Genomic DNA, 21609 nt, shown 5'->3' on the forward strand with positions numbered 1-21609 from the left:
AGTTAGCTGGAGTATGTTGTTGTTTTTTCTAATATGTGGCTCCAAATCAAAGAATAAACCCCAAGTTCTGAGGAATTTACAAAAATAACTCATCATGGAATATAAAATAAAACAGCATGCATGGATGTTTACTGAATTTAAAATGGCAAGAAGTGACTACGGCAGAGGAATTTTCTGTAGCAAACAGTCTCTTTTTTGTATGAGTAGGCTGTGGTTCAAGAAGCTGGAAGATGTTCAAGCAACAATGGACAGCTTGAGAAAAACCCAAAGTTATTTAGACTACAACATAAGAAGGTCAAGTATGAAACAGGAATAAGAGAGCAGCTGGATATAACAGTGGAAAAAAGAAGATGTGAGTTTCAATATTATGATTGTAGAGAACATGTCAATTTGTTAAAAATCTTCTAAAAGGACAACACAATAGTATTAAGTATTGGAAAGAAAACATAGTCCTTATTAAGGTACCTTATAGCTGAACTATGCCAAAACCATCAAAAAAACTGTATGCCCCCCCCCCCCCAAAAAAACACACACACACACAATAGAATACAAAAGTAAAATCATAATGAACCAGCACTGTTTTCCAAATCAGGGACTACTAAAATAATAACTGAAAATTACTTAAAATATTTCACTTTATTAATTCACATTAACACAACTATAAATCGGCTTTTGTACAGCTTTTTAATATTTAGCAAATATTTGAGTGCTAACTATGTGTCAAAGATTATGTTACATGATGGGAATACCACAGTGAAAAAGGCTGGCTGGGTTCCCACCCTTCTGTAACTTTTGGTCTTCATTTTAAAATTCACTTAAGCAGGCTCTGCCGTTCACTACACCTGTGTGACCTTGGGCAAGTCACTTAAACTCTGGTGTCTTGTTTTTAGTGCCCATAACCACATTAACTCCTGAGGCTGCCCATTACCCCACAAGCAGTTATGACCACTAAAAATGGCCTGCTGATTAGTAATACCTTCACGCCACTTGGGATACATCTTATCAAACATCTTCCTTATATTAAGACCAAGCAAATATTCCTGAAACTTTCATTGCTGGTCTTTGTTGTATCACTTGAGATTATATGACCACCCAGAACAGATGTAATTTCCTTTCCACAGAACAGTCCTTCCAATTGCATGGACTGTGAACTTTCCGGCAGGGTCCATAATGAAATCACTGCCATATCTCCAAGGGTTCCAGGTATAGTGCTTTCAATAAAATAGTCATTCAATATATGTTTGTTGCACAAATGCATATTTTAAAGTGAGGACTCTGGAGTTCAGCTGCATAGGTTTAAAATTTGGCTCTAATACATAAGCTATAACTTAACATCTCTACATCTTTATGCCTCAGTTTCATCATCTGTGAAATGGCAAAAAAGGAAAAAATGAAAAAAATCTAGGATGTGTTGCAAGGATTAAGAGTCAAAATAAATAAAGCACTTCAAGTAACTTTTAAGTCAATATTGTTAGGTATTGTTACTGTTATTAGCTATAAATAAACAGAAGACAATACAGTTATTGTATCCATCTGAATCATCTCTTCTCCAGATTAAACAAACTCATTTGCTCTGATTGCTCTTATCCAAGTGGCTTACCATGCCTCCTCACTCTCTTCTATACACGTCGCAATTCACCTATGTCCTTTCTAGAATTTACATGAAGTCAAGAAAAAACAAGTAAAATGATATTTTACACAAGCTGTGGAAAATATTTTTAAAAAATAATTGAGTATTATTATTTTATTAAAGCAACCGACTAAATCTCTTCACTAAATTCATGTTATAAAGAGGAGCACGTAGACAGTGACAGATTGAAAGACACTTAGAGACATAAATTAGATGCACTATGTGATCGTGGATTGGATGATGAATTAGACAAATTTGCTGTGATGCACACCACAGTCACAATTAAGGAAATCTGAATAGGATTCAGGTAATAAATGAGTACAGACACACCCAGATACCTTATAAGCAACTCAACTTAGCATGTTCAAATCATAATCATAGTCAACCTCAAAGCTACCGGTGTACTGATAACACAGTTATTCACTGATACAAAGTGTGGTATCATAGGGTGGGGAATGGTATGGTAGCATAGAGAGAGAAGACGGTTAAGTCTTTACCCAATAGAGAAATGTATTTTACACTGAGAAGTTTATAAAATGTGTCCATACATGAAGTATAGCCCTAAAGTAATAAAATCATTTTCAAAGGCACCCATAATACAACTAAATGATTACCAACTATCAATATAATCCTATTTATTTCAGTGATATAGGCATGCCTCAGAACATTATTCAAATTGCTTCAGGGTCAATTTAAGAACAATAAAAGAAAAAATATTATATCTAAAATTTGTTTTTTAACTAAAATAGTATCATTTTACTAACTCACAGATTTGGTTGTTAATGGCTTTGGTTATATTTAAAAATCAAATGCAGCCTCCAAAGAATAAGGCTAAAGCCTTGATAGACAATGAAAAGTCTGTTGTTGCTTTTTTTTTTTCTGCAATCTACAAACAAAATTCAAAATGAAGTCTAGCAATAACATTTTTGAGCAAAATTATGTCTGTTAACTTCCATACTTGGATTGTTGCTGATGTTCTCACAAACATTGGGGACTGACAGCTTGATGTGCTGAGCCCTCTGTCTTGGGGCTGGCCCCTATGAAGCTTGTTGCTGCAAGAAGAGGCTAAATCTGCTTATAATTGTGCCTAAGAGTCTCCCCGAGTGCCTCTTTGTTGCTCAGATGTGGCCCTCTCTCTCCAACTAAGCCACCTTGGCAGGTGACCTCGCTGCCCTCCCCCCTACATGGGACCTGACTCCCAGGGATGTAAATCTCCCTGGCAACGCAGGATATGACTCCTGGGGATGAATCTGGACCCGGCATCATGGGATTGAAAACATCTTGATCAAAAGGGGGATACAAAACGAAACGAAATAAAGCTTCAGTGGCTGAGAAATTTCAAATGGAGTTGAGAGGTTACTCCGGTGGACATTCTTACGCACTATATAGATAACACTTTTCAGGTTTTAATATATTGGAATAGCTAGAAGTAAAATCTGAAACTACCAAACTCCAACCCAGTAGCCCTGACTCTTGAAGATGATCATATACCAATGTAGCTTGTAAGGGGTGACAGTGTGATTGTGAAAACCCTGTGGAACGCACTCCCTTTATCCAGTGTATGGATGAGTAGAAAAATGGGGACAAAACCTAAATGAAAAATAGGGTGGGATGGGGGGGAATTTGGGTGTTCTTTTTTTATTTTTATTTTTTATTCTGATTCTGATTCTTTCTGGTGTAAAGAAAATGTTCAAAAATAGATTGGGGTGATGAATGCACAACTATAAGATGGTACTGCGAACAGCTGATTGCACACCATAGATGACTGTATGGTATGTGAATATATCTCAATAAAATTGAATTTAAAAAAAAATATCTTGAAGACGATTGTATAAAACTGTAGCTTATGAGGGGTGACAATGTGATTGGGAAACCCATATGGACCACACTCCCTTTTGTCCAGTGTATGGATGCATGAGTAGAAAAATGGGGACAAAAAAAAAAAAGGCACCCAGTGTTCTTTTTTTACTTTAATTGTTCTTTTTCACTATAATTTTTATTCTTATTATTTTTGTGTATGTGGTAATGAAAATGTTCAAAAATTAATTTTGGTGATGAACACAACTATATAATGGTACTGTGAACAACTGAATGTACGCTTTGTATGACTGCATGGTGTGTGACTATATCTAAAAAAATGAATTTAAAAAAATTGTCTGTTAAATTATGTCTCAAAAGTTAACTGAAGACTATCAGAATCTTCAATACAGGACACCAAGATTCAAGAAACATAGCTCAAAGTAACAGGAAATTAAAAAAAGGAAGAAAAACTCAGAGAGAGAGATAATAAATTATAGGTTACCAGGGGTCAGGGGTGGGGGGAGGGACAGAGTTTCTGACTGAGGTGATGAGATTTTGGGGTAATGGATATTGCTGATAATAGCACAACATCGTGAATGTAATTAATACCACCGAATTGTTCACTTGAAAGTGGTTACAATGGGAAATTTTTTGTTTATGTGTTACTACAATAAGAAAGTAAAGAAAAAAAAGATTGAAGAAAACCCTGTCTATGAAAAACTTACGACCTTAGACTCATATACTGAATGTACTTTTATACTCAGAAACACAAAATACCTATGAGTTCAGAAAATGGTAGTTTAGATTCCAGAAATGGAAGATTTCGTTTTTAAAGAACAAAATATAACTGTTCTTCAAAGGAATTGACAATTTTACAGAACAACAACAAAAAACGTCATACCTCATATTCATTGGTCACAAAGTCACATCAAATATATCTCCTAAGCATCTCTCAAACACACTCTCTCCTCTTTGTTTCATTGCTGGACCCTTACACCATGTTTCAACTTGACTGTCAACTGCCTCCAATCCAATCTCCCTGTCTCTAGTGTCTCTCCTTTCCAGTCATCCTCTAGACCACAGGGCTATCATTAAAACTGCAAATCTGTTCATGGCACTCCACTTTTTAAACACCTTAATAAGTATGAATTGACTTTCAGTAAAAAGCACAAAGCTTCCTCCTTGAAATGTCCTTCCCAGCCTTTCTACCAGGCCAGCCCTGCTCAGCTCTCAAGCCCCACCTCAAGTTATCATAATCTCTGACCTACACTCCTTTGAATGAATTATCTCTAACAACATTCTCAGTCTTTTACATTATATTATATATATATACATCTTAGCACATCTCATACCACCCAGTAATAAATTATTTATGTATACTTCTAACGCTGAACACCTATACTATAGTACAGCCACTTTTTTCCATCCTTCTTCCAAATCTCAGCAGCTATCACAGTGTTTATAACGCAAGAAGCACTTAATAAGTATGTGTTGAATGAATGGAAGAGCACAAATTAAGGCCACATCAGATATAAATAGGAGGTGAAGTTGGGGGTGGGAAGTTGTTGAGGTTATGTTTTAGGAAGACTAATTCAACCACGGAGTAAAAGCTAGATTGGAAGGAGGAAACAGAGAAGGTGTGAAAATTAGTTAGAAAGCTATAATTCAGATAGGGAAAACAAACAAATTTGAACTATGGTGATGGCAACAGAAAAGAATTATCAGAGATGGGCCCTCTCAGAGGTGAAAGCTCAACACTTTATTTTGTAGTTAAATTTTGTGTGAATAAATTATTGAATTTTCTTATAAATTAGTCTGAATCTTCCATATCACCATTTATCCTCTATTTTTATTTTCAGCCTAGCAGCAAGATTTGCATTTAGTTGGCAGAACCTGGACCTTTAATGTTTGCCTAGAAAGTTATTTCATTCAAAATCAAAAATCCACTGAATTTTCTATCTTCTCCCACAATCAATTATGTAACTTACCTGGAACAATAAAATGTAAAATAGCTCGAAGTGCCTCCAGCTGCACTGAAAATGATGTTTCATGGTTTTTCATAACTGTTATTATTTTGGGGGCCACTGCTGCCATTGTATCCAGGGAAGTGTTACTGGAGATATAAAACTGAAATGCTTATTAAAATTACAATTTAATGACACAAACACCAAACAAAAAGAAGCCCAAGAAAAAAGAACCAATATATTTCATTAGAAAAGGCTACATGAAAATGCATATGAATTCAGCACTATGAGCGTACATAAATCTGTTATTTAATAAAACTTTGACCTCAGCAGGCAGAATTCACAGTAACCTGGGAATCTTTTCTTAGTTTTGTGAAACAACTTCCTTCTGATGTAAGTATGGGTCATTGGCAACAACCCTGGAAGCTAAGTGCTATTATCCCCACTTTCTGGATGAAGAACTTGGGCTGACTGAGCTTAAATACTGAGGTCCTACAACTAGAAGGTGACAGAGCCAGGGCTGGAACCTAAACTCACCTGATCCAAAGGAAGGACTCTACATCATACCACCCTGCCTCTTCCAGACTAACATCACTGGACTTGCTACATGAAATTCTTAATTAGTTTTAATCTGCAGTAAAGTCTTGGTTACTCTAAGGTACTGTAAGTATTCTTTCTTTTACATATGAACAAATGTCACTTGACTAAACTTCAGTAGGTACTCTGAAAAGCTCCTTGCTGTGCACAGTCCTATGTTAACTGAAACTTCTACATCTAGCAAGCATGTCTTCCTTTAGCCTGGCTCCAAGGTCACTGAGATACAGCTACTTCTTTCCACCTTAAAGACCCAGTTTAAGCACATCCCTCATTGAAGTCTCCCCTCCTTCAGTAACCTCAGCTGAGTCCACTCTGCTCTCACTGTTTTGTCTTTTACACATCACTGCTATTCCATTCTCACAGTGTATTGAAATTATCTGTTTACATATTTGTCTCCCCCACAAGACAGATTTTAAAGACAGGAATGTTATCATAGTTCACGTTGAATCCCCAAGACTGGATCTATTCAAATTTTAAATATGAAGAAACAGCCAGAAACATTACATGGCTTGCCCAGAATCTACTGATTCATAAACTGAAGATTATGCCACTCTGTTTTTGTTCCTTTTATAAAGGTCCACACATATCCACCACCATAAAATTCAGTATCACTTTAAAAGAAAATAAACTTTTCATTTAAATCTTCAAGAGCAACATTTAAACAAGTGAAATACAAGTTATAGTTATGATATATACAAACATAAATAGATTAGGTGGACTGATGTTAAAAAACAGTAAAACGCCGTTCCTCACAAGTCTATATACCTGCGATATACAGTTTATCAAGCTATATGCCCTTCATTTATTCATATTTAATAACAGTAACTACTACTAATAATAGCTATGATTTTTTAAGTACATACAATGTGCCAGGCATTATCCTAATCCCTTTTTAAAAAATTAATTTATTTAATCCTTACATTATAAATTTATAACTTGTGAAGTTGTTATTTTTATCTGTCTCTACAGATGAGGAATCTGAAGTTTAGAGATCAACTAGTTAGCCCAAATTAGTGGCAAAGTCAGACATGAAAATCAGTTTTGACTGTAAAAGACTGTGGGCATTTAATTTTTCTTCTACACATGACAGTTTCCTATACAGGCTCTGTTTGCTTGAAATTTATTTAAGGCCAAAATTACCTCACATTTTTTGGTGTAATAAAATACCAAAAGGCACTGAACATATTCTGCAGTAGGCACTGTCTGCATGTAATTCAGGTGTGGTCTTGTAAACAGGCTTTTACAAACCAGCAGTTCCTTCCCTCCCTACTCCCCTTCCACCCCTAGGTAAAGTACCTGGTCTCTGACGTACCACTAACAAGCCATGACACCTTAACATTTCTGGACTTAAACCAGATGTGACTAAAAGCTTCCCTAGATAAGGAATGAAAGCAGGAAGAAAATACAAAGTTAATTCAAATGAAAGAATAATCATGTTTTTGTGAAAAAAACAATTAGAAGACGTGATTTTATCTTTTCTTTTACACCTTTCACACTTACACAGAATTTGAAAAACTGTATGGTATATGCTGTGCAATTACCATTTTTCAAAATGCAGTCAACATCAAGCACAAAAGCAAACCTTCAACATATTTCTACAATCTCTGCCATTCCTTTCAATGTTCAGATAACATAAATCTGTGATATCAGTGATATGAAAGTATATTGCAAAATGTTTCCATCTTTAAATACCTTATGTTTTCCTTTTCATTCCTAGTAATGTGCTTGAAATATTGATATTCTGCCTGGTCTAATATTATAATTATATAAATTCATGAATCTATCTTACCTTCCTTCAAAAAGATGACTTAGCATTTTACAGCCACTTTCAGCCACTTCAGGAAAATGTATATGCCTCTGCATTAACTCCAAAACATTCAGGTATATTCCTTTTGACAACAGGATTTTCCTGAAATTAACTACAGGATTTTTTAAATGTTACTTATAGAAATGAAAGCACATTTTCATAATTTTACAGTAAAACAGAGTATTAATTAAGTTCAAATTTACAGGAAGCAAATACAAATACATCTAAAGTTATATTTCATTGACAATTTAAAGATCATTAATGTTATTTCTTTAAAACATATACCATTTTCATTTTTTTACATTAACCCTATGCTGGAGTTTTGGTTTTAAATGTTTTATTCACAGAATAGGCTGGTTCCCATCATATCCTTGCTAAAGTGAGAGAAGTAAGTTTGCAGAAAAATGTTTTAAAATAATGCCTATCAAAATAAATATAAAAGTTAAATTTCATTGTAATACTCAAAACAGCTTCAATTTAACTGTGCTTATATGGAGCTAAGATCCACCAGGTGTGCTGGAAAGTAGTGAAGTGGGAATAAATTACATATGTGAGAGACACTGACCTTCCCCTCAGCTCCTAGGATATGGGCTCCAGTAGGGGCCAGAGGCCGGAACCTGGCTGAGATGCTTTCAGCCTTGAGCTGCCCTGTGCACTTAACTACAGTGAAGTGTACAAATATTATCATTCCTAAATATGCCACCATGTAAAAAGGGCTGGAAAGCACTGATGCAGAGCATAAATAATTAACATTTGTTTTCACAAAGTTATGCCAAATCTTAGGAAACACATCAATATGTTTTAAAACAGATTTTACATCCCAACTGTAGAAGTAACTATATTCCAGAAATGATTACAGAACAATTTTCCTCTTTACAATAAGCTCTCTTCACTAAATTCAAATATATTGCCTTGAAATTTCCATATAAACATCAATTGTCATAAAGCCTCTTATATAAATATCAATTCCAACATTATACACTGAAATTCAATACTTTAAAGTGGCAGGAAAGAAAATTTAGAAAGTTTTAACACGAGTACTGTTTTTAAAAATGGGTTGTCAACCTCAAATTGGGAAAAAAAAAAAAAAGGACAAAATTCAGTAGCAGTGATATACACATTCTAAAGTGCTACCAATTCCTGAAAGACTCGTTGCTATTGCATACCTTTCAAAGACACCCAGAATAACACACATTAAGATATAATAAGAAGTTGGTTATTTTGCTTGATCATGGTCAGAAGTTGTGATAACCCCTCTCCAAAAGGCTGAACTCTAACCAAGGAGAAGTTATTCTAGACCAGTGGTTCTCAAACATTAGTGTGCATTAGAATCACCTGGAGAGCTTGTTAAACTACAGACTGCTGATCCCAGCCCCAGAGTTTTTGACTCAGTAGGTCTGTGAGGGACCCAAGAATTTATATTTTTAACACATTCCCAGTTGATGCTACTGATCTTAGGACCGGAATTTAAGAACCATTGTTCTAGATATTAAGCTAATTGGAAAAATTAGCACTGTTTTCAGGAAAACAGGTTGATTGTGACTTGAAAATTGAGACTAGAAATTTGATCCAACACCAGAACTCAGAAAAGAAATTACATCATGGAATCTACACTTAAGTTTAAAGAACATTTTACACATATTACCTCCTTTACCTGCTATTTACATAATACTGTTGACCTACCTCACCAACCCCTTTATGGCAAGAAATTATCTTCTTTAAAAGGCCAGTAACAATATTCAACTTCTTTCTGGTCTTTACTCAATAATCACTTTCAGTGAGGCCTTTCCTGGCTGCCTATTCATAATTTCATCTCCTCTGTCCCATAACCGTTCATAACCTCCTTCCTTGCTTCATTTTTTATTTCTTAGCTATCTCATATCCCATATATTTTATTTCATCTTTATTATCTATCTTCCCAATAGGAGCTTAATAGATATTAATTGAAAAATTAATTATTTAAATAAGGAAATTGTCACATAAGATGTTTGTGACTTGACCTCAGGGCCATCATAGCAGAGCCTAGTTCTTCTTACTGCCAATCCAGTCATTTTCTAGAAAACCACACCCAGCTCTGCACACCCAGCTCTGGACACCCAATGTTCCCAAGTGTCTTTCAATGAGAAGTTAGCTACACAGGTTGGTGAACAAGCTGCTCAAGTTCTTAATATTCTGCTAAAGCAGAACTCCAAAGACAATGCAAAGGGATCTGAGGACAGTATACCTGGCAGATGGCCAAAAACAAAGTAAGGAGCTAGAAAGAGCAGAGAACTAACTCTCAACAAAGAAATCAAGGTTCATTCCAAATGTAATTAATTCTCAGATGCTATATAAAATGAGGCAGTCCAAATCTGAAAAATTTATGGTAGTTTTGTTTGCGTGTCAGAGGAGAATTCCAGATGATGAAGAAATACAGTATTAACACAGTGTTGTTCATATACAATAAACATTTGTTTCCTCTCTAAGGTGCCCACATAAAAGCAGCAAATTCCAGTCCTATGGTTCAGGAGTGAGATCCCCATCCAGGCCTAACTGCACAATAGAATATGGCAGTTTCCAGAATAACAATTCCCTTTCCTACCCCTCCTACTCTGACTGATTATCAATTTGAAAGCAACCTTGCTGTCTCCCAGTGCTCTTGCCAATCCATGCCTTTAATTAAAATGTCGTCAGAGAGGTGGGGTGAGATAGGAGGAAAAGGAAGAAGAGATGATTTTCCTCTTGATTTGACTTAAACACTAGCATAAAAAAACATGCATGAGGTGGTTACTTTATTCCTTTCATCCTACCCAGCTTCTCTACTAAAGCTGGTGCAAACACCGGTGTCTATCTCAGACTTCAGTACTTTTCTCTATTTGTCTCCATCTAAAACTATCCTACAAGAGGGGCCAAGTCCCAATGACTGTATGACACATTTTCTCCCAAAGTTTTCTGTTGGTATTTCCTTCTGATAGGGGCAAGAATTGTAGCCCCCATAGGAATATCGGCCATTTTTCTCTCCTTAATAATACAGAGCTTCTCATCAGACTTGAAAGATATATATGTAAAAAAAAATGTCAAGAAAAATAGTAGTATAAAAATTTTATAATGGACAATTTTGCCCGATTTTTAAATAGAGAATAATTTCTCCAACAAGCTGCATTTCTAAAAAGCTTTCCCAAGAAAATAATGAAAACAGTGTATAAAGGAAAATGGAGGGGGGTAAATTTTGGTGTTCATTATAGGTTTTAAAAAAAAACTGGACACAAGCTAAAAATCCATCAGCAAGAAATTGATTCATAAAATAGGATATAGACATGGACTGGAAAACTACATAGCCATTAAAAATGATAATGTGAAAATCTATACTTATTAACATGAAAAGAAAAAATATAAAAGATGGTTATAAGAGTAGAATATGATCCCACTGCTGCACAAATACACTGAATATGTCAATGTGAGTAGAGACATAGAAGTACAGAAGAATATATACATCAAAATATTTATTTTCCTCTTTATCCTTTTACCTCTATTTCAATATATCTATATCTCAGATATTTATCTATAGAAATTAATTTTTACAGGCCATTACTTTTATAAGAAAAAACACAAAATGTATTTCCCTTTAATAAAAAATATGGTGCACCCCTTACCATTTTGTTCTAACAGAGTCGACAATGCATTTGCAGATGCCTGGAAGACTTCTTTTGATGAAGAATGCATCAGCATGGAAAGCATCACTTCCCTATGAACTGGGATTCTTACACAAAAATTCAACCACAATATTAACAGTAATCTTTTAAATAATTTGCTCAAATATTCACTTATCATTATTTAATCTCTCTAATAACAAATAAGGATATACAAACAATAGTTTAGGCTACCTCCACCTATAAGAGTGAATTCTAGTTCAACAGTTTTAAATTTAAGAGTTAGGTTCAAATCCATAATATACTAATAAAATTAGCATTACTATGTTTCTTTCAAAGCTGATAAGCAGTGGAGGAAAATAAGGTTCAGCAGACATAACAAAGGGTAATAGGAGGAAAAAGGTAAAAAGAAGAAAATGAAAGAAAAAGCAGGAAGATAACATTTACAGGTAACAGAGAAAATCAAGAAAGGAAAATGGGAAAATCATAAAGAAACATAGTGTACTTTAAACGTATAAAACATAAACATGTTTTCTTTTAAAAACAGTTGTATTTTTAAAATCGATGGATATTGAGGTTAAGTGCTATGAACATTATAAACCGTAACATGAATCTGCTTACCCTAACCCCTTAAGAAGATTGCTCAAAGTGAGATAATTAGGATGCTGGTTTGGCAAATAATTTTTAAAAGATTTTTTTTTAATGGCAATGTTTAATTAAATAGTATCTGTGTCATTAATGCCATTCTTCTTGTCAATGGGACAACATAAAGATAACCATGCAAGCAGGCTGTCAGGATTTGAGATGTAGAGTATCACTATTTAACTTTCCACAGTTAGTCACTAAAATTTAAAAACCCAGGGGATACCCAGAGCAAATGGCACAGGTATAAGCAGCTGCCATACAACACAAAGACTCAAGGACATGAATCAAATCTCATATACACACAAGTATGGTTGCAGCTTGTATCTTGGGGAGAGAGGGCTATGATGTTAGAAACACCACCACTGTTGAAAGCCTCCTCAGGAGGTGACAGCTTCAAATAACCCTGTCAACAGAAGATGGGTCAAAATTGCCACATGAAGTGGCGAATCACCATAGGAGGCTTTCTAACTAAATCTAATCTAATTTCTGATATTGACAACCTGCTGGCTCATCACAGCAGTAGAAAAGGTCACAGATGTCTCTACAATTTCTTATCACCTGAGATTAATTAATATGGCATTTTTAAGGGATCAGACAGGAAAATGAAAGATACTTTCTCCATGATTCATAATTATTGAATGACCTAATTACAAATCTCTCAGTAGTAACTCTCAAACATACAACCTTTTTCTAACTATTGAAGGCAATGAGATTGAAATGTTATATATCCACTACTATTTTGTGGCAACACTCAAAACATAAATGCTTATATAAAAATATGTGTAAAAAATTAAATTAAGGTATTTTATATGTATCAATCAATATGTAACTGAAATTTTCTATCATATAAAATCAAAAGTACTGACTGGCCATCTTCATCTCCAATCTTCTTGTGTAAACTGTTCTGGTACATAAGGAGATTATTTAATGCCCAGCATGCAGCCTCCTGGATTAGGGGAGGCAAAAAAAAAAAAAAAGCCTGTTAAAAATAGATTGAACAAATATAATGTTGAATAACTATAATATTCATGAAAGAGTCCAACCTGTACATGCTTGTTTTTTCTATGCCATGTTAATGCTTTATAACAGGCTTCCAGCCAAAACAATTTATCTTCTTCCTCTTCATTATCATTCTCCTGATTCTCACTCTTTTCCTCAAGATCTTGATTTAAGAAAATGGTCTCAGCTTGAAAAAAAGGTATATATAATTTACTTACTGTTTGAATAAACAAATCTAAGTTTGTTTTTTGAAACTTAACCTACAGAGTGTGTTGTTCTTGTGTGTAGAGGCCTTGTTGATTCTAAAGCCATTTCTAATATATTACACACCTAATGTATGAGTACCACACATAATACTGTTACCACCTCTAGATAAGTAATAAAATGAGGAAGAGGGTACCAAACAAAACTAGTAGATTAGAGAACATTTGCTTCTCAATTGCATAGCTAAATCAAGACGGTAAAGAAAACCCTACATGACTAGGACATGTGCACTTGTCACCACAGTTAGTTTCTTTGGAAGTATCCTCTCTTGGAACATGAGTCACATTAGCACAGAAAAGTCATTTAGTACTTTCTCATGTACATATGACATTCTTGTTATCATGCTAACATTCAAAATCAAATGCAGAAGAATATCCTTTTTGGTAAAATTACTTACTCAGGAGTGCTAAACAGCTGAGCGCTGAAATCTGCAAGGCTGCATTCTCTGAATACTGCTGCACAGCTTTCACCACAAACTCATGTACCTCGTTTAATACCAAAATATTAAAAAAATTACCTAAAAGTTTAAATGAGACATTAGCTGAACTGTCATCCATGGAACTTAAATTATATTTAATAACAGTATATTTAAATCAACAATTTGTGTAGTGAGGAATAGTTTGCTGACATTAAAAACACATAATTACTTTAATTAAAATAGCTTAAACAATTGTTTTGAAAATTTATTTCATGCTGTCATTTAATTATCCTACATGTACAACACAAGTGTCTGAGCAAAAATAATGATACAATTTGGGTTACATTTACTTTATGTTCTTTGACTCCTTTTTATGTCCATCATCATAAAAAAACAATGAAGTATGTATTTTACACAGCACTATGATATTCATTGTACAAAATATCTGTCCTGCTTCCAAGGAAATGGAAATCTGAAAAAAAAAAAACCTCCATCTTCATTAAATCCTTTCACTGAAACACCCTTCTTTCATGTCAAGGAACAGTGCTCAGAAAACTCATTGGAACACTTATCATGATTTGACATTGTTTATGATGATCTTAGAATTATAAAAGATTATTTTACCTTCTCTAATCCTCCCCAAGAAGTCCCATACATTTTAATGAACTCATCATTCTGAGAACCAATACCACATCCAAAAATCTATAACCTAGTTAGAAAATAATTTGTAAATGATATTCCAGAAATTGTTACATAAAATAGATGAAGAATATTCTCTCCACCTTCCATCAGTGATGTGCCTCCTTCCATTTCACTTATCTGTAACTCACTAATGGTGACCAGCTTTACTTCTAACAGTAAGCTTCTATTTAGCTCTGAGTTTTTAGAGCTAGTTTTTTGAGCTATGTTTTAGCTTCAACTATTCAGTAATCAAATGATCCAAGAGATACAAAGCCAGAAATATAAAAGGAATACCATTAAAACTAAATATTAATCAAGAGTATCAAAATTAAAAAGCAGTTTAGGCTTCTGGTCAACCAAGAAGGCAGTATAAGATGCTCCAGTTCTGCTTTCCCCTACAGAATCTTTGAATAACTAGCAAAAACTGGCAGAGTCCTCTTCTTCAGAACTCCAGCAAACAGTTAAAGGGTTGAAATAACTGGGAAAGTGCTGAATCAAAAAAATGCAACTTCAAAAAAATGTTAGTAGGAGCTCTTGGTGCCCTCGCTAGCCCTTCCCTCACCCACCCCAGCATAGCGTGGAGCCAGTCTGTGCTCCCATTGTGAGTCCCAGGCCTTATGCCAAATTATCCCTATGCACATATTGTAGCGCCTGTATGTCACTGCCAATTTATCCAGTGGCAGCCTGAAAGTTGAACCAGAAAACACCAATCAGGCTCACGCTCCCAGAAGTTATCCTGCAGCTGCAAAGGCAGCTTGCAGACAAACTAAAGCAGTATAAGAAACAATTAAGCTCAAGCAACCTAGGGCAAAGGATTGATTACCTGCTTTAAGTCATACAACAGAACACCCAGGACAGAGAGAAAGTCTATTTCATAGAGAGGACAGAGGGCATTATCCTATAAATGGGAATTCCTATGGCCATTTGCAAGCACAAGCTCAGGACAACTCACAAGATTAGAAAAGACAGAAAGGAACCTCCACTTCACATTCACTTCAGGCTGATGTTCTTGATAGGAGGGCAAAACTCTAAAGGAGAAGACTAGCCAAAGAGAGCCAATTTTCAAAGACTGTGAAAAGTATTTTTGCATTGGTTGGTTTTTGTTACATCCTGGCACTCAAGGAACTCTCCGCCAGTTCACTAGCTAGATACCCATTTAAGGAATAGACAGCTCAGGGATTAAATCTCAGCGTTAACACTTTAAAATGTTAAAATGAACAGTGTGCAAAAAAGATTACAAGACAAATAAACAGGAAATGATGGTCCATCCAAAGGAAAAACATAAAAATCCAGAAGCCATCCAGAAAGAAGACCACACTTTTGATACACTGGACAAAGACTTTAAAAACATGATCCTCAATATACTCAAGGAAATAACAAAAAACACAGGGAAAGAACTGAAGGATATCAGAAAAACAATGAATGAACAGTATGAGAATACCAATAAAGAGACAGAAATTTTTAACTGAGCTGAAAACTCCCCTAGGGGATTTCAACAACCATTTGGAACTCACAGAAGAAAGAAAGAATCAGTGCACTCAAAGACAGAAGAATTGAAATGATTCAAGCTGAGAAGCAGGAAGAAAAAAGAATGAAAAAAAGCGAGCAGAGTTTGAGACTTATGTGATACCATCAAGCATACAAATACATGCGTTATAAGAGTCCCAAAAGAAGAAAGAAAGGAACAGAAGTAATGTTCAAAGAAATAATGGTAGAAAACTTCCCAAACTTAACAAAAGACATCAGCATGCAGATTTAAGGAGCTCAACAAATCACTAACAGGTAAACGTGAAGAGAATCAGACAAGTAGTAGTCAAACCGTCTAATGGCAAGGACAAAGAGAAAGTTCTGAAAGTTACAAAAGAAAAGCAATGTGTTATGTATAAGAGAGGCCCGTTAAGTTTAAGTGCCAATTTCTCATCAGAAACCAAGGAGGCAAGAAGGCAATGGTGTGAAATATTTAGAGTGCAGAAAGAAAACAATTGCCAACCAAGAATTTTATATCCAGTGAGACTGTTTTTCACATATGAAGGAGAAATAAAGACATTCCCAGAAAAATAAAAGCTAAGGCAGTTTTGTCACCAGTAGACCTGCCCTACAAGGAATGATAAAGGAAGTTCTTCAGACTGAAAAGAAAGGACACTAGACAGTAGATTAAAGGGCCATAAAGAAATAAAGACCTCTAGTAAAGGTAACCATATGGGTAACTATAAATGACAGTACTGTTTTACTGTATTTGCAAGGGGGGAGGCAGTTAGGTAATGCTACTTTTTATTTCTTACAGGTTTTAAAATAGAATTACAGAAAAAGTAATCATATATCTATGATTTTGGAATACAATATATTAAGACATTTGTAATAAGCACAACAAAAAGGTGGGGGAACGGATGGGTATAGAAACAGTATATGTATATGCTATTGAAGTTAAGCTGGGATTAAACCAAACATGATTGGTATATAGACTTAGGATGTTAAATATAAGCCCCGTGGTAAATACAAAGAAAATATATGAAATATATACAGAAAGAAATTAAAAAGGACTAAAATGGTACACTACAAAAAATGAAATAAATATGAAAGTAGGCATTAATGGAAGAATTGAGGAACAAAAAAGGTACAAGACTTACAAAGAACAAACAGAAGGAGTGCAGGAAGAAAGTCCTGCACTAACAGCAGTTACATTAAAAGTAAATGTTTAAACTCTCCAGTCAAAAGGCAGAGATTGTCAGATTGGATAAAAAAGTGTGAACCAACTATATGCTGTTTACAAGGGAAACCTTAAATTTAAAGACACATGTAAGTTGAAAGTAAAGGATGGAAAAAGTATATCAGTCAAATAGTAACCAAAAGGGAGTTGGGGTAGTTACACTAATATCAGATACAATAGATTTTAAGTAAAAAACTGTTCTGAGGGAAAACAAAGGTTACTTTCTTGCTATTTAAGGGTTCGATTCAACAAGAAGTCATAACAATTATAAATATATATGGACTAAAAGCAGAGCCCCAATATATAGGAAGCAAATCTTGTCCTATTTTAAGGAGAAATAGAGGATTCTACAGTAAGAGTAGGAGACTTCAATACACCACTTTCAACAAAAGGAGAGAACACCGACCCAGAAGATAAATAAGGAAATAGAAGATTTGAATGATACTATAAACCAACCAGACCTACAGAGATGTACAGAACACTCCACCCAACAACAGCAGAATAAACATTCTTCTCTAGCTCACATGGATCATTCTCCATGAGAGACATGTAAGAGGTCACAAAACAAGGTTCAATAAATTCAAAACTATTGAAATCATACAGTGTATGTTCTCTAACAAAAGAATGAAGCTAGAAATTAATAACAGAGGGGAAACTGGAAAATTCACAAATTCATGGAAATTAAATAACATACTCTTAAACAACCTATGGGTCAAAGAAGAAATCACAAGGGAAATTACGTTATATCTTGAGGCAAATGAAAATGAAAACACACCATATGAAAATTTATAGGATGCAGCAAAGGCAGTGCTGAAAGGGAAATTTATAACTCTAAATGCTTACATTAAAAAAGGAGGAAGTTCTCAAATCAGACACACAACCTTACAGCTGGACGATAAAGAAAAAAAAAAAAAGCAAACTAAACCCAAAGCAAGCAGAGGAAAGAAATAACAAAAAGAATGGAGATAAATGAAATAGAGAATAAGAAAAAAAAAAAAAAAAACAATAGAGAGAATCAATAAAACCAAAAGTTATTTCTTTGAAAAGACTGATAAAAACAACAAACCTTTAGTTAGAATGACATAGAAAAAGAGAGAGAGGACACAGATAACAAATTTCAATTGCGAAAGGGGGGAAATGACTACCAATCCCACAGAAATAAAAATAATAATAAGATGATACTATGAAACAATTATATACCAGCACAAATATGACAGCCCAGATGAAATGGAAAAATTCCTAGAAACCCACAAACTAGCTACACTGACTCAAGAAGAAAGAGAAGATCTCAACAGAGATCTGTTTACAATTCAATCTCTTTACAATTACTAGTAAAGAGATTGAATCAGTAATCATAAACCTCCCAAAAAAAGAAAAGCCCAAGACCAGATGGCTTCACATTCCAAGAAGAAAAACACCAATCCTGCTCAAATTCTTCCAAAAACTTAAAGAAGAGGGAATACTTCCTAACTCATTCTATGAGGTCAAAATCACCCTAATATCAAAGCCAGATAAAGATACCACACAAGGAAAGAAAGTTACAGACCAATAAGGATTATAAATACAGACGCAAAAATCCTCAACAAAATACTAGCAAACCAAATCCAACAGTATATTAAAAAAATTGTACACAAGGATCAAGTGGTATTTATCCGTGGTATGCAAAGTTAGTTCAACATAAAATAATCAGTTAATGTAATATACCACATTAACACAATGAAGGAAAAAATAAACACATGATCATCTCAGTTGATGTAGAGAAAGCATTTGACAAAATTCAGCACTCCTTGATAAAAACACTCGGAACACCAGGAATAGAAGGAAACTTCCTCAACATGATAAAGGGCTAGAGACTACAGGATAGCCTAGGATAGCCTCTCAACTCTATTTGGGATCTCTCAGCCACTGCGACATCAGCTTGTAACCTTTCTCTTCCCCCCTTTTGGTCAAGTAAGCATTTTCAATCCCTCACTGCAAGGGTCCAGCTCATTACTGGGCGTCATGTCCCATGTCACCAGGGAGATTCATTCCCCTGGGAGTTGTGTCCCTTGTTTTGGGGGGGGGGGGGTGGTTAATGAATTTATTTGCTGAGTTGGGCTTAGAGAGAGAAATATGACCAATTTATTTTGACAAGGGTGCCAAGAATTATCTCTTCAACAAATGGTGCTGGGAAAACTGGATATGCACAAGCAAAAGATGGAAGATGGAACCCTACTGCACACCATATCCAAAAATTAATTCAAAATAGAGCACAGATCTAAATATAAAAACCATAAGTATTAAACTTCTATAAGAAAACCTAGGGAAGCATCTTCAGGACTGTATGTTAGGCAATGGTTTCTTAGACTTTACACCAAAAGCATGAGCAACAAAACAGAAAACAGATAAGGCGACTTCATCAAAGTTAAAAACTTTTCCTCATCATGAAAGTACAAAGACAACCTGCAGAATGGGAAAAAATATTTGAAACCACAAATCCAATAAGGATTTAAAATCCAGAATATATAAACAAAACCTACAGCTTAACAACAAAAAGAAAAACAATCCAATTAAAAAATGGACAAAAGACTTGAACAGACATTTCTCCAAAGAAAACACACAAATGGCCAAAAAGCACATGAAAAGACATTAAACATCATAAGCCATCAGGGAAATGCAAGTCAAAACCACAACAAGATATCATTTCACACACACTACAATGGCCAATAGTTAAGAAGGGAAAAAAAAAAAGGAAAAATAACAAATGTTGGAGAGGATTTGCAGAATTGGGAACACTCATTTATTGTTGGTATGAATGTAAAATGGTGCAGCTGCTGGGGAAAACTGGCAGTTCCTCAGAAAGTTAAGTATAGAATTACCCTATGACCTGGCAATTCTACTTCAAGATACACCCTCAAAGAATTGAAAGCAAGTACTCAAATAGATATTTGCACAGCAATGTGCATAACAGAACTACTAACAAAAGATGAAAACAACCCAAGTATCCATCGACAGATGGATAATCAAAATATGGTAAATATATACAATGGAATATTATTCAGCCATAAAAAGTAACGAAGCTGTTTCATGTGACAACTGGAGGAACCTTGAAGACATCATGTTCAGTTCAATAAGCTAGACACAAAAGTACAAATATTGTATGATCTCACTGTTAAGAAATAATTAGAAAAGGCAAATTCATGGAGTCAGAAACTAGAATACAAGTTACCAGGGGCTAGGTAATGAGGAGTTAATGCTTAATTGGTATAGAATCTCTTTGGAGAGATGGAAAAGTTTTGGTAGTGGATGATGATGGTAGCTCATATTGTGAATGCAATTAACACCCATGAATTACATAAATACGGCAAAAAGGGGAAATTTTAGGTTGTAGAATAAATTTTTTTTTTTAAAAAAGGACTGTACAACACAATCAGTGAACTCTATAATAAAGTATGGACTTTAATTGTTTAATTACAATAACATTGTTTCATCAACTGTATCACAGGTACCACACTAATGCAAAGTGTTAATAATAGGGAAACTGTGTGTATGAGTGGGGATGTATATGGGAATTCTATATTATCTTCATGATTTTTCTCCAAGCCTACAACTTCTCTAATAAAATACAAATAATTTAAATTTTTTGAAAAGCAGTTTAATGTGGTTATAGCCCTCTGTGTCAGCACATTCCTATGTTCTAGCCTCTTTCACATTCACTCAGCCCTAACTGATCTCTAGTCATGGACAATCATTTCAAAAAGATCCTCTTCTACTCTTACCAGCTTGCCATCTAAAACTTGGGTTGTCCCCATTACCCTCTTTTCCCCACTAATATTCCCTTGGTCCTGCCAACAGTTGCTCTACCATCTGACTCTGGGCAAATGTAAGTAAGACTGGCCTTACCTTACTCTGTGACCAAATAAGATCTACATGAAATTTATGTGAAAACATTGCAAATTGTTTAAGAACCTTAAATGCATCAAACCCATAATTAGATTACATATTTTGACAAAAAATGTTAAATATTTATTTATTGACTTTGGGTTTTTATTTTAATTATGAAGAGAAAGTTAAAAGTTTTATTTGGCTTCTTTTTAAACAATAATAGGAAAAATAAAAGAAAAATGAGAAAAATCACACTTATCTGAAGATCAATTTTATAGCTTTATATTTTTGAAAGAACTTACAAATTAATTCAAAACGTAAACATGAAGGTCTCAAAATGGAGGTAAAACCATCGCCTGGACACCCCAGGCCCAACTCAACATGATGTCTTCAAGGTTCCTCCAGTTGTCAAATGTAACAGAACTTCATTACGTTTTATGGCTGAATAATATTCCATTATATATATTTACCATATTTTGATTATCCATCTGTTGATGGATACTTGGGTTGTTTTCATCTTTTGTTAATAATTCTGTTATGCACATTGCTGTACAAATATCTGTTTGAGTACTTGCTTTCAATTCTTTTTTTTAAGAATTTCTTA

General features: G+C 34.6%; 1 protein-coding gene across 1 annotated transcript in view; it reads right to left on the reverse strand.

Annotated features, from left to right (window-relative positions):
• The window catches only part of LRRK2 (leucine rich repeat kinase 2), a 178856-nt gene that overhangs the window by 128317 nt on the left and 28930 nt on the right, over positions 1 to 21609 (reverse strand). The window contains 6 exon segments of the mRNA XM_037846387.1: positions 5419 to 5543; positions 7781 to 7910; positions 11431 to 11537; positions 12939 to 13018; positions 13116 to 13258; positions 13733 to 13852. Of these exon segments, the coding sequence (XP_037702315.1) occupies positions 5419 to 5543; positions 7781 to 7910; positions 11431 to 11537; positions 12939 to 13018; positions 13116 to 13258; positions 13733 to 13852 (705 nt within the window).

The sequence above is a fragment of the Choloepus didactylus genome, chromosome 8, assembly GCF_015220235.1.
Source record: "Choloepus didactylus isolate mChoDid1 chromosome 8, mChoDid1.pri, whole genome shotgun sequence".
Taxonomy (NCBI): domain Eukaryota; kingdom Metazoa; phylum Chordata; class Mammalia; order Pilosa; family Megalonychidae; genus Choloepus; species Choloepus didactylus.